General features: G+C 39.3%; 1 protein-coding gene across 1 annotated transcript in view; it reads left to right on the top strand.

The window, feature by feature from the left end:
• Nucleotides 1-13,591, top strand: part of prkcaa (protein kinase C, alpha, a) — a 155,279-nt gene that overhangs the window by 134,182 nt on the left and 7,506 nt on the right. The window contains exon 16 of the mRNA XM_054780254.1: nt 2,990-3,130. Within this exon, the coding sequence (XP_054636229.1) occupies nt 2,990-3,130 (141 nt within the window). The remainder of the gene's footprint in view (nt 1-2,989; nt 3,131-13,591) is intronic.

The following is a 13,591-nucleotide window of genomic DNA, read 5'->3' as shown; positions in this document are numbered from 1 at the left end:
CAGAAATAGTGTGTAATACCCAGCAATTCCCCAAGTGACCTTTGACTACACATCATATCGGCTCACGTATCCTATACATCAATAAATACAAATACAGTTACAATAAACTTTATAAAACATAAAATGCCATATTATTCTCTTGGAGATGAATACAGTTGCTATTTATCCATCTAACATTGACTGCCGAATAGGAGACCGGATGTAGATGTGTTCTTCTTCTTTTTGTTTATGGTGGGTTACAACCAACGTTTAGGTACACACCGCCACTTACTATACCGGAATGTAGACACAGTGCCCGGATGGAGATGTGTTCTTTTTCTTCTTCTTTTTGTTTATGGTGGGTTGCAACCAACGTTTGGGTTCATACTGCCACCTACTGTACCGGAATGTAGATGAGGTGTCCGGATGTAGATGCAAGGACAACCCGGTAGTCACAATCTTCCATCATAGAAATCACACGAAGAAATGGATATGATGCCGCTTTCAAGTTAAAGGCGATCGATTTGGCTGTCAAGTACAAGGAATGTATGGTCAGACGTTGGAGACAGCAACATGAAAGGTTGACGCAGAGCAAAAAGACAATAAAAGCTTTTAGAGGTAAGAAAAGCAGATTGCATAAACTAGAAAACTTGCTTGAAGACTGGTTAAATACACAGAGAGCGGACGGCTGCATGCAAAGAGCAACTTTTGCACAAGTCTGTCAGTGGATCCTTACAGTGTGGAGCAAAAAAAAACACTTATCAATGGTTTTCGAAAGGCTGAACTACTGCTAGATAAGAGGAGGACATCGAGAGCACCCCAAAAGAGAGAGAGAGACCGACGACGTGTGTGACGAAGGAATTATGACACTATTCAATCCTGACACGGAAGACTTTTGTGGTTTTAGTTCCCAAGAGGAGGGCGCTGAATGGCTTTTCTGGCAGGCTACTGTTATCTGTTTTACATGCACTATTCAGCGCTGCTTAACTAGCCGTGAACTGTTCTGCACTGTTTAAATAGCCATGTTGCATCACTGTTTGGCACGCACTGGGGAAAAAAAGCATTTATTTTATTAAAAGTTGAAAAATCTTTCTGTGTAACGTCTTTCTTTGCACTAAATATCCCATTTCATAAGGTGCCCACTTCTGGCTTATAGTCCGGTGCGGATTATATATCCACAAATCTGTTTTATTTTCCTCTAAATTTAGTGGGTGCGGTCTTATACACCAGTGCGGCTTGTACACTGGAATTTACGGTACATATTTTGGAATCCACATTGCTCTTTTTCGAAGTCAACAAACAAGCATTCGGCATTGCAATGAAGTAGATTGATGGGTATTTGTACAGTCTCTGACAGTGAAAGGATTTTATTTTTGTCCGACAGCAGAGCAAAGTCTCTGAGCTGTGGAATGTGTTAACCCTCATTTATCTTTGCAGCTTTTTCATTTGTGTGTATTGTGGTATAGTCATGTAATACCTCAAAGTGTACACAGCAATCAATGTGAGCCATACCCTCTATATTGCACAATACATCACATTTTTAAATAGGTCACAGAGATAGACGACCAAATCTTAGTAGTGGGATGTTTTCCAGCGCTCTCATATGTAATCTTGATCGAGGCACTCCTGCATATGTAGCATTTTTGCAAATATTAACAGCTTAGATCTTAACATGATTATAGTAGTCTGTGTTCAGTGTAGTCTAAACGAATATACTTTATACAATAAACTGCAAACGTGCGCATATAATACAAAATGAAACCATGTCACAAAAGACAAGCATTTTATAGTAGCAAAATTATTCAAACTATTCAAACATTTTTTTAAAAATGGGTACTACTTAAAAATCCGATATATTCTTAACATATGTTACTTAAAGGTCTACTGGTAATTCAGGCAAAGCTGATTTTAGCAGTTTAGAGCTTAAATTGTACCTTTTCTCTTTTACTACTTTGCTGTTGTTTCCTTCATAACAGATTTGAACAAAATGTTCAGCCGAATATAAGGTATACCAAAAGGTTCTGCCTTTATGAAGATAATAATGTTCAGTTTTGATTGACATTGACATCTAAACATAAACTTACAGATATGCGGGTTAAATATTTAAGTTATTCCTATTAAACAGACCCTGTAGGAGTTTGCATTGTTGAAATTCAACCAATCCCTGTGACTAATGCGTAACCTCACCATTTTGTTGAATCCCCACAACTTCCCTGCACATTTTGTCCAGTCGTCATTTTCTCCAATCAAATTTGTCCCTCGGCAGCATTCACACATGTCACCTATCTAACCAATTTGATTATATCTACTGTATTGGGTAATACGTATGTAAAAGTGACTACATTGTGTTATTTCATGTCTAGATGGCTTTAATAATGTTAAAAAATGTTTTCAGAAGATCGTAAACAGGTTTTCTATGCCATAACTACGAAAATATTTCATTTATAAGTAAGGATTTCTACTTTGCGTAAATTCACTTATCACGGCCGGGTGTGGAACCATTTATGTATGTGTATGTGGAATTTAAGAACATGAATATTATTGACCAGTCTTGAATCTTATCCTAAATCCTTTCCAACTCAGGTTGTTGTGTTTTTTATTTGCTCTGCTTTATTTTGATAAGCAATGTGCCAGCAGGCTCCTACATAATTTAACAAGGACCAGATTTTGTTAGTGCTCGTTTGCTTTTGTACAAAATGCAAACTGTGTCCTTGTGTCGTCTGCAGTACGATTGGAAGTGGCAGCACTTCTCTAAAGGCAAAAAACAGAAAAAGACAGCAGAAAAGAAGTAACTATATGACTATTTTTTTTATGGCCATCTGTTTTGTTGTCACGTCTGGAAAAGCAGCAAAGTCACATTATGGAACACATCAATGAAAGACCACTGGAGAGGGACAAAACAATAAAAAGCATTTTACTCCTTTCGAGAACAATTTAATAAAGTGACGTTGCCACTGTGATCCACTTGTTTTGACCCCTTATCCACTGTGTCATTCTGTACCGTGAACAGCTGATGACCAAGCATCCCTCCAAGCGACTGGGCTGTGGCCCTGAAGGGGAGCGGGATGTCAGAGAACATGCCTTCTTCAGACGTATTGACTGGGAACGCCTTCAGAACAAGGAGATACAGCCACCCTTCAAGCCTAAACTGGTAAGTCCTGTCTTGCACACATACAGTACACTTTGGAAATAAAACAGTAAACCACAAGCGGGAGAGTGTCTGAGCCTCTGACAAAACTGGTAAGGTTCTTACAATCTGACCTAGTGTTGGCAATGAAGGAGGACAACCAACTACTATAGATTATGCAAACATCTCACAAGAAAGATAAAGGTTGGCTTTGTAAGAAGGAAAATGTGTTTGGTTTCCTGATTGAGTCTGCTTCCTTTGTGTTAAACAGTCAATGGATGGATTGACTAGTGTGCAAGCATTTGGACTGATGGATGGATGGATTGACTGGTTGATTGATTGTTGCATTGGTGGGTGCTTGGCTGGCTAGATGGATTGGTGTTTGGTTGAGTGGATGTCTTGGTGATGGAATGGATGGGGCAGCATATGCTTAGCACATCTGCTGCACAGCTCCATGGTTGGTTCAATTTTCGGCTTGGACCTGTTCTCCACATGCTTGTGTGGGTTTTCTCTGGGTACTACAATCCAAAAACACACATGTTAGGTTATTTGGACACTCTAAAATTGTGCATATGTCTGAATGTGAGTGTCCATATGGGCCATGTGATTGTGACTGACTGGCGACCAGTCCAGGGTGTACCCCGCCTCTCATTCAGAAGTCAGCTGGGATAGGCTCCAGCTCACCCCTGAATACAAAATGAATGAAAGACGAGACTGATTAATTATCAGAATAGTATAGTGACTGTGAAATCCAATATGATGGTCTATAGTAACTCTTTGTACAAATTCTGCAGCCAGGCATAACATACTGTGTACATACTGAGCTAGAATCGAGAAGAGGCAGCACTGCCTAAAGCTATTTTGCATTTTAATAAAAATAAACTAAACACAACGCAAGACATTGTGACATGCTTTAGCCTGCTGCAGTATTATATTTCTTAAATTGTTTTGATGAATTGTATTCATATGGACTGTTTTAAAATCTAGTTTGTACATTTTAGTGCGCTGTCACACTGCAGTTTCCCCCTCACGTTAAGCAGATACGCACTTCAACATTGTGTGGATTTTGTTATTCAGTATGTTTGTTTCTGAACGTTAATGTGGATAATAATTCACTGATATTAATGTGTCAGCCATAATGGCAGTAGCAAAGTGCAACTCATCTTTAACTGTGCTTAAGGCGTTTTATTAGGATTAACCTCATCTACACTACACACACACACACACACACACACACACACACAACTTAAACAAAAGAGAACTCAAGACTGAAATCATCAGTTTGGTTTCATTTTATTTAAGGAGTTGTCATGTTTGGTCCACATTTCAAATGCAGGATCCACTTTTCCGTGCCGTTGACAGCATGTATAGTTGGAAAATTCAGGAGAGAACAATTAAAAACGTTAAGAGCATTTTTAGACATGTACCATTGCCTGGGGGGGCATTTTCGACCTGCAGATCATATTTTATTGAATTTATAGATTTATATATATAGAATTAATTATGAATTATTAATAAGATATATTATTATATATTACTAGAGATGCTTAATATTGGCATTCCTATTTTCTTTCGATAGACTGATATTGTCCAGCACTTCATTACCTGATACCAATATCAGTCGATACCAACATTGGCAACAGCTCTTACCGCAAACTAATGTCAGGTCACATCTTGTTTAGTGGATGAACACATTATGCTAGTTTTACACTGATGCAATTTATAAACCGGGCTTCTTATTTTGCTGCAGGTACACCATCTGCGTGTGACTCCAAATGATTCTGCCTGTGGTGTGATATTAAAGGAAGACGTGTTTCTCCCCCCTTGCAGCGCTTTACAGTCATTGCAAAGTGCATATTTCCAGTCCCAAAACGAAACTTGGAAAAATATTATCGCAGTGATATCATCATTGGCGCACCGGTATCATTATCAGCTCGATACCGATATGAACCGACGTCGGCTGATATTTTCGGACACCCGTAGATATTACACTAATAACTATTTGCTTTGCAAAAGCTAAGATGTTAACATTTTTAGTAGCTGAGCATCTGTTGACCTATATCGGATTGGTTTTAGCATCTTTAATGTACAACATGTATCAAAGTGGCCCCCGCATCCTGTAATTGAAAAAAGTTTGAACACCCCTGATTTAAGACATTGGTCTCATGAGATGAAATTACGTCTTTTTTCTGTAATGAAGGAAAATCAGGAAATGTTTTTTTATAAGGACATATTTTGGGAGAAAGAAAGAAAGAAAGATTTTTATGCAGTGCATTTTTAGGGGAAAATGCATTACATGAATTACAATATAAAAGAATGGTTCATCATAGGTCATACTTTTTGGAAAAAAATACAATGGAAAAGAGCCATATTTGTTGTTCAAGAGGCACTTTCAAAAAGTTGACTGTTTCTTATCACTCTACTAAAAACATTACATCGATGTAATATTATATTATTACACTATTGTCTGATCACATTATTATATACTTTTCCTTGACTTGTATGATAAATATCTACACATCTATTGTCTCGCTCAGTTTTTCCTTTGCCGAGTTGTGAAGGGGGGAGGCAGCCATTTAGGTAGCCCATGAATACAGAACAAGTCATTACAGTCCACCGGGTGCTTTTATGGACACAAAACAACTCTGCTGCTACAGTAGATGTATGACACTTGCAGGCAATGAAATACATGCATTACTCGTACTCCAGCTTAAGGAACTTTATCATGTTTTCAACATACTTGAAACGTATAATGTAGAGGAAGTCAATAATACATATTTTTAGTTCATGGAACGTGTAGAGAAAATTACATTCCAGAATGTTTGAACCCAGTCAGAACAGTAACAGCTGGAGAGTATACACTGCACGTGACATACAGTATGAAGCTGTAAATAATTCCATAGCTTCTTATTTCAATGTATAATTAAGATTACATCAATTTATTATGAAGCCGACATCGGGGCAAGTCATGTAGAAGAAAATAAAAACAATTATTGAGAATGGAGGGCAGGTATTACAGATTGTCTTACAGATATAAATATTAGTATTTCTTTTCTTCTTTCAACTCTTAAGGGCTCCAGTTCTTCTAAAAAGGTGAATCCCGGCCTCGCTGTCCATGTAGCCTCCTGCTCAATGGATGGACTTTGTGTGCTGCAAATGTGTGTGTGCGTGTGCCTTGCAATTCAAAGGAATGTGTGTTTGGAAGACTGTGAAGAAATTGAGATAACCCACGGATGCATGTGCAGTATTTTAGTTTCAATTGTGCATCCGTTTTCCGCACCGTTTTCTGTCAGTGTCTCACGAAAGAGACTACCCGCTCACATTTCAGTAACCACTTTTATTACAATATGTCCTTTCAAAGGACAATACTAGAGAAATTAAACGTGGATGTACTTTACAGTAGTCACTGTACAGCTTGTATGGTCGTATAGATCCACTGAAAATGACTCTACAGATAGCCATTATTGTCTCTAAAGGATATGCAAGTTTCATTTATATAGTATTGTCCCTTTAAGATAAAGATAATATAATGGTTGCTGAAATGTGTGAGAAGTGTATTCATTATTGTGCAATACTGTAAATGCAAGTTTGCAGGGGTGGAGAAAGAACTGAAGCTTTGCACTGGTTCACTTCCGTACAGGTCCACTTCCATGTTGAAGGGAAGCCAGTGCATGTAAATTGCTTTGCCATTGCACAGTGAATGCTTGCATGGCTGGCCAGTAGATGTGGGGAAAATGAGAACTAGTCTGTCTCGAATGAACACCCATCATATCACGACCTACTATCATGTCCATCTCACGCTGTCATGTAACTGTGGAGTCCATTACCAGCAAATAGCTGTTGTTATACGCCTTTCTCACACCCCTCAACTACATCTAACCCTTTCCCTTCAATCCATCCTGCTTCCTTTTCCCTCTTTTTTTTGCCCACACATTCCTGGTCAATCTCACTTCATCTGCTTGCGACAGCTGCGGAATTACAATCAATACCTTGGCTGCACCCAGCTGAGAGATTCAAACCGGGGGACAAAAACTGTGTGGTAGAATGAGCATCAAGGTGTGCTCACTAAGCGTTCATGCATCCTTGGATGTTGTCACCACGGCAACACAACTGCACGTAAACAGCAGTTACATTCACTGAGCAGTGAAATGAATCTGAATTCTGTAAAATACACACTGTGCGTTTACGCCCACTTGTGGATGGCCAATATGCTTTATGGCTTTAAGGAGGATGCAGAAAGTGGGTCAAGTGTAGAAGCTGTTGATTGATAGTTATGTGAGCAGTGGATGAACAGAGGATGAGAAAGAATGAGTGGGAGGACTGTGTCATTGTGGCACAGACGCCGTGGAACAATGGCCAAGAAAGGGAGGCCTAATGGGATGCAAGGACATATACACACACGAACGATACAGTTGATACAGTTGTGACTCACTGCGGCTGTAAGACAATGAAGGGTAAACACTATTGCAAGGTGACTGCGTATTGACAGTTTGTCTATTTTAGTCTGCACTTAATGGACTAAATAGGATTTATCTCCTGTCTGACATGACCACACCTGTGTTGACATGTATAAATCTTGTTAATGCAAGAAACCTATTGGAGGGATGGGGCTGAGCAGATCCAGTATCAGTGTCGGGTTCTGATACTAGTGTCGTTTACGTATTGGAGATTTCCATGTCTGAGCTTCGGTGTTGGGAACAAATATAGCCAGAAAAATATCTTCAAACATAGCAAAAATAGTATCAGGGAACATCGCTGTCTCCACACATGTGCTGCAGTCGTCCTCCTCACTCGTGCCACACACACATGCACAAGTGCTCGGCAAGATGCGTTCATGACCACGCAGTTGGACATCACAAACTTTTACACCAAACTCTGGGGCTGCTACAATATCATACTTGCCTGTAGAGCCTGATATAAAATCAACAATAATGATTATGTAGCGACCTGTTTGTGTTGTTCTACTGTTTTTGAAGCCGTGAACATTTTAAGCTGAGTGTTTGTGTATGTGTGTGCGTGTGCACATGCGTGTGTGTGTGTGCACGTGCGCGGTGCGAGGGTGGAGGACAGCTACATTCACTGATATTCTTCTAGCTACATTTATTGATTCTTTTGGCGGGTTTGTGACTGACAGCAACCTGTTTTGTTCAAGAAAGCGATTTCTGGTAAAGCAAACAGAGGTATCGCAACAATTTTATTAAAATTCGGGTATCGAGATCGGAAGTGAAGATATGTGAATCCCTAACCTTATATTTTATGAGTGTTATTCAAGACAAGATGATCTACTAGTTATCTGAAGCGGAATCAGTACAAGTTCATTTGTGGCACACAAAAAACCCTGCTGATTTTTAAGTGGGCCAGATGGTCAAGATGGTCACCCTAACTTTGCTTAAAGTTGATACCAGTCATCATCTATTCCTAGTTGATGCTCTGCCAAATATAATTTTAAAGTGATCTTCTTTAAATATCGAAGAATTAAAGTAGTTATTTCACGATCTACATGGTAAACGTTGCTGTGCTCGATTATGAACTAATTACATGATAATTGTTGCCTCCAGCATACCCGTAACCCTCGTGAGATCAAGCGTTATATCATTCTGCGCCAATCTTTAATTTGTCAGCAGTTACATCCCTATTTTGAATAGTATCTGATTGAGTAAACTTGAGGTACTGTAGCTAAGGTTCAGACCAGTAGCTACTTGTCTCCTGATGTTTCCTGAGGGGCACATTTGAATTTCTTTGCATTACAGTTGAGCCTTTACAGCCAATGAAAATCCTATTAGTTGGTGTCAGATTTCAAAACAAACCTTCCTGTAGGAAATAATGAAAATAGAATGACTCTGTTCCGGTGTCAGACTGTTGCTCTCATAAAACCTTTAGAAACAGTGGAGGTCCTCTGTTTACGAAGTTCCGCGTTACAACGTTTCGAGGTTATGAACATGCTCCCATAAATTAATTAAAAACTTAACTTTGTCCGTGAACACGAGACTTGGTCAATAACTAGTTACAATGCGAGCCAGCGGAATATGTGCCACGTCTAAGAATATAGTGTGTGCCTGCTCAGCTACACTGAGGAAGAATAACATCACTTATTAGTTCACTCTTTGGACTTCAGTTTGTTCCCAAGTGGCACTGTGTCAAAGATAAGGAAAGCCATCACCGTGGAAATGAAATTAACATCATAAAAAGCTCAGAGAGAGGAGAAACGCCCACCAATATCGGTCGCTCTTTTGGTCCCAAACGCCTGACTATCACAAGATTAATGAATGCTAATGAATGCTAGAGGGGTCATGGATTCTAAGCGCTGTTACAAGGAGATCTAGGAGGAGAAGAGGAGGTTATCCTTCCAGACAAGCCTGGGTCATTTCACGAAGGTAGAAAGGCAAGCAAGACAACCACAGGGATAAAAGTAAGGAGTTGTTCTGTGATTGTTTCATTTAATCCTTGTATTTTAATCTTGCTATTACTATATTTTATATGCACTGCATGTGTTCTGTGTACAGTGTGAGTGACTTAGGAGTTAATTTAGGTATAATTTAGGTATAAGTTCCAACTTAAAACTTCATATCACAGTCGAGGAAAGGACTTGTTCGCAACAGGACGACCATCTTTACATTCTTTTAATAAAACGTGAAAACAATAACACGCTTTGGTTGTTGGACTATATGTGCCCCGTGGTTGACTAGCGACCCAAAGTCAGCTGGGATAAGCTCCAGCCCAATTGTGACTCTGAACAGGATAAGCGGTAGAAAAAAAAATTGCATCCATCACATTTTAACGTTCTTAATTTTCATTTTTAAAAACATTAAAACACGTCATTCTAATTCATTCTATCTCCGGTTTGAAAATCATGTGACAGTGTAGAAGGTTAAACTGGCATCAACATTGTTTAAAAAAGCCAAAGAAAATGCACAATACGTACTGCATCATATTTAATACAAGGTAGCTCAGGTTATTGCATTTAAGCAGTACATAAATCGTCCCTGTCACCTAAAATAAGTTATTGCGCGTATTGAAGAACTTGCAAAATCCAATTAAGGAACAAGAGTAGTCCTAAATAAACTGCTTGTCCTATGCCTTGTGGCTGTGCAACATATGCTGAGTTCAAATGTCTCCACTGCTAATAAACAATTCAATCGGTGTGGTGAGATGAGGTGAATAGCTGAGGGCTTCTTTGGTAGCGAGGTAGAGGAAGAGCGCAAGAGCGATCTTAATGGAGGCGAGCAGACATTTATCATCCTAAGTAGCTGACTTCTTTTAATATGCTTGAGTGCAGAGGCGTGCCTGCCTGTGTGCATGCAGACACAGAGAGAGAGGCAGAGATTAAACATGAGAGAAAGTAGGTCAAAATCCCATATAGGACACTTTGTCACTGACGATGTATCAACAGCTTGGGTCATCAACCCGGAAGATTTGGCTGAATCACACTACGACAAAGAGGGCATGCATGCCATTTTCGAAGAACACATGCTGTATTTCAAGTAAACATTATCAGGCAGTGGTCCGGGTCCCCATCTTGTCGTGGTTAATAACCTATTTTTCTTTTTTTTGTTTTAGTTGAGCTTCTGTAATCATCTCAAAGCTTATGAGCTACTGTTTTAAATCCAGTTAAGGGCCTCACTGTGACTGTGATGCTTTTCTCTTTCAACAGACAATACTTCTGGCCTGTACAGTATTAGAGCCATGCAGTTGAAGCATGAATATTTAATCATTTTAAACAGCTGTGCCCTGTGATTGACTAGCGACCAGTTCAGGGTGTAGTCTAACTCTCACCAAACTCAGCTGGGATAGGCTCCAGCTGTGACCCTGAACATCATAAGCCAGGGGTGTCCACAAACTTTTTCTACGGAGGGTCCATACTGAAAAATGAAAGGATAAAAGGCCACTAGTTACTTTATATTTACTGTATATTTCAAGAAAAAACTGCATCTCATCATTGTGATATAGGTGAAAAAGCGTATTATTAGTATGAACTTATTATTTTGTTCTTTTGTTTGTTTTTCATAATGTTATGACTTTAAAAAAAAAAACTTTATGCTATTCAAATTTTTCCTCACAATATCATTATTTAGTTATTCAGTTATTCTGGTAAAAAATGATGGATACTTTTAGCAAAACTGATTATAGGACAGCCAACAATATTATTTTAATATCAGTGATGATCAAGGAAGTGCTTTAAAAGCAAAGCTCAGGTTCTGAATGATAAACAGTTACATCTGGTTGTCCGCAATGGTCATTGGAGGTCAGAGTGAGAAATATGCTGCCTGTCTTGAACAAAGGATAGTCAGTGATGGATAGAAGACGACAAGTAGACGCTGCACTTGAAGGACATTGGGTATTTCCCATCAGGTATCTGCTGTGCTGGATTCAATCTCTCTCACACACACACACGCACGCGCACACACGCGCACACACAAACCAACATTTGTCCTTTATCGTAAGTGTGTCCACTGTGACAGGATGCAAGTGGCTTGGAGGGAATGTCACCTGTCAGTAAAAATGCCATGGAAGGGCATTTGAACCAGCCCGACACACAACAATACACGTGTCTTTGTATGTAGAGTCTGGAGTATTTGCTTGGGTTTAAAAAGAAAAGATGAAGGAAAGACAGAAATGTGCAGTAGCACAGTGTGACAAAGACACTGATTGACACACTGTGGCACATGCATACAAGATGACACTAACATAACCCCAAACAACACAAACACTCACACACACATAACAATGTGTGCGCTGGGAATTTAGGGCAGCAGCTGTTGAGGCCAGTTCAGTTAGTCACAAGTCACAAGTAGCTCTTCGCTGCCAGTCCTTCCGTTAAAAGTGAGACAAAGATGATGAGACACAGAGATTGAAATCACAGAGATACATTGATAAATCAATCAATTATTGTTCAAAAGTTCCTTCATTTCAGTAGTTCAATTCAAAAACTGAAACTCACATAGATTGACGATGCAGAGTGAAATATTTCAGTAATGAATTTCTTAATTCCTAATCAATTTTTTTGTATTATTATAGCGAGATAGGAAAAAAGCCCACATTCAGAATCTCATAGCATTTGAATATTGTGAAAAAGGGTCAGTGTTATTTATCATTGTTTTTTGTTATTTAGGTTATTAGTTATTGTGGGATACAATATCTGTACACACTGTATTATTATACGAGGTGTGTCAGTAAAGTTCCATGATTGGTGTCACACAAGGTTTATTTATAATCCAAACTACAAACCACAAGTGTTCCCCTTCAAAGTAATCCACCTGGGGTCTAATGCACTTTCCCATCCTTATCTGCCACGCTTGCATGGACTCCTGGAAGGATTCTTCCGGGATGCTCCGTAGCTCCGTGGTCACAGCCTTTTTGATGTCGTCCACGTCTTCAGAATGCGTCCCCTTGATGAACCTGTTGAAGGTCCATGACTCATCACCGGTGATGAGTCTCCGTAGCAAGTCTGGTTCAGCTTCAAGACGCTCGATGTCTCTGACACACTTGTATGCGTCGATCCTTCTGGTCAGTTTTCAGTCCGGTCAGTTTTGGCACCATCTTTGCGCAGACTTTCCGCCAAATCTTCAGTGATAATCTGTCCCAATTCATGCCCAGCACATTTGCTCAGCTCAGTCGTACAGTCAGCCGACGATCGTTACGCACCATCTGCCTGACGCGCTCAAACCTGTTTACGACCTACTAAATACGGCTTTTAACATTATTAGAGCCCTCTAGACATAAACTAACACCCCTAAAGTCAACTTTACACTCATATTACCCAACACAGTAGACATAAGAAGAGTAAATAAGCCATTTAAGACATAAATAAGACTTGTGCGGGTGTGTATAGCTATAAATGTGTTCCCTAGTGGAGCTGTGTGACGGGCGGACAGGAAGTGACGTCAGGGATTCGGAGTTGAGTTTTAGCTTGCCGTGGATTACTGCAGCAACAGTAGCCCGTATTTTTATTAGAGGTTTTTTATTAAGGATCATTGTACCTGTTGTGAGATAATTTCAGCCTGCAATAAAAGCCTGTTGTTGTTAGCAATCAAGTCTGGTATGTGTGTGTGTCTCACCGAACATTACTGTAATATTACTGATACCTAGTGACCAGTGTCGAATTCTACAGGCCATTCACAGCATCTTTGGATGTGTCTTCTGAATGCCTTATGTATGTATTTTATTTCATTTGGCCATTTTCATGCTTCAAAATGAATGACTAGAAGATGACTGAGTCATTTGTAAACTTGTTGTTGTTAATAAAAGTAAAAAAAAAAGAAAAAAATGTAACCCTTTCAAATATTATTAGTAATGTAGCACTCGTGTGCCATAGATGGCGACAATGTGGACAAAAACCGGGCTCAACTGCCAAACAAATGAAGGAGAATACAACATATTTTCCATCTTCTTTGGCATCTTAGTTCATACAGTGACCATTTTAAATATGAACATGTAAACATGGCCAAACAAATGACCTAAATGACCAATCCAGCCTATTGTATGCTG

This window comes from Dunckerocampus dactyliophorus, chromosome 6, assembly GCF_027744805.1.
Source record: "Dunckerocampus dactyliophorus isolate RoL2022-P2 chromosome 6, RoL_Ddac_1.1, whole genome shotgun sequence".
In the NCBI taxonomy this organism is placed as follows: domain Eukaryota; kingdom Metazoa; phylum Chordata; class Actinopteri; order Syngnathiformes; family Syngnathidae; genus Dunckerocampus; species Dunckerocampus dactyliophorus.
Note: the sequence above shows the minus strand (reverse complement) of the source record. Positions and strands in the feature narration are given on the sequence as shown.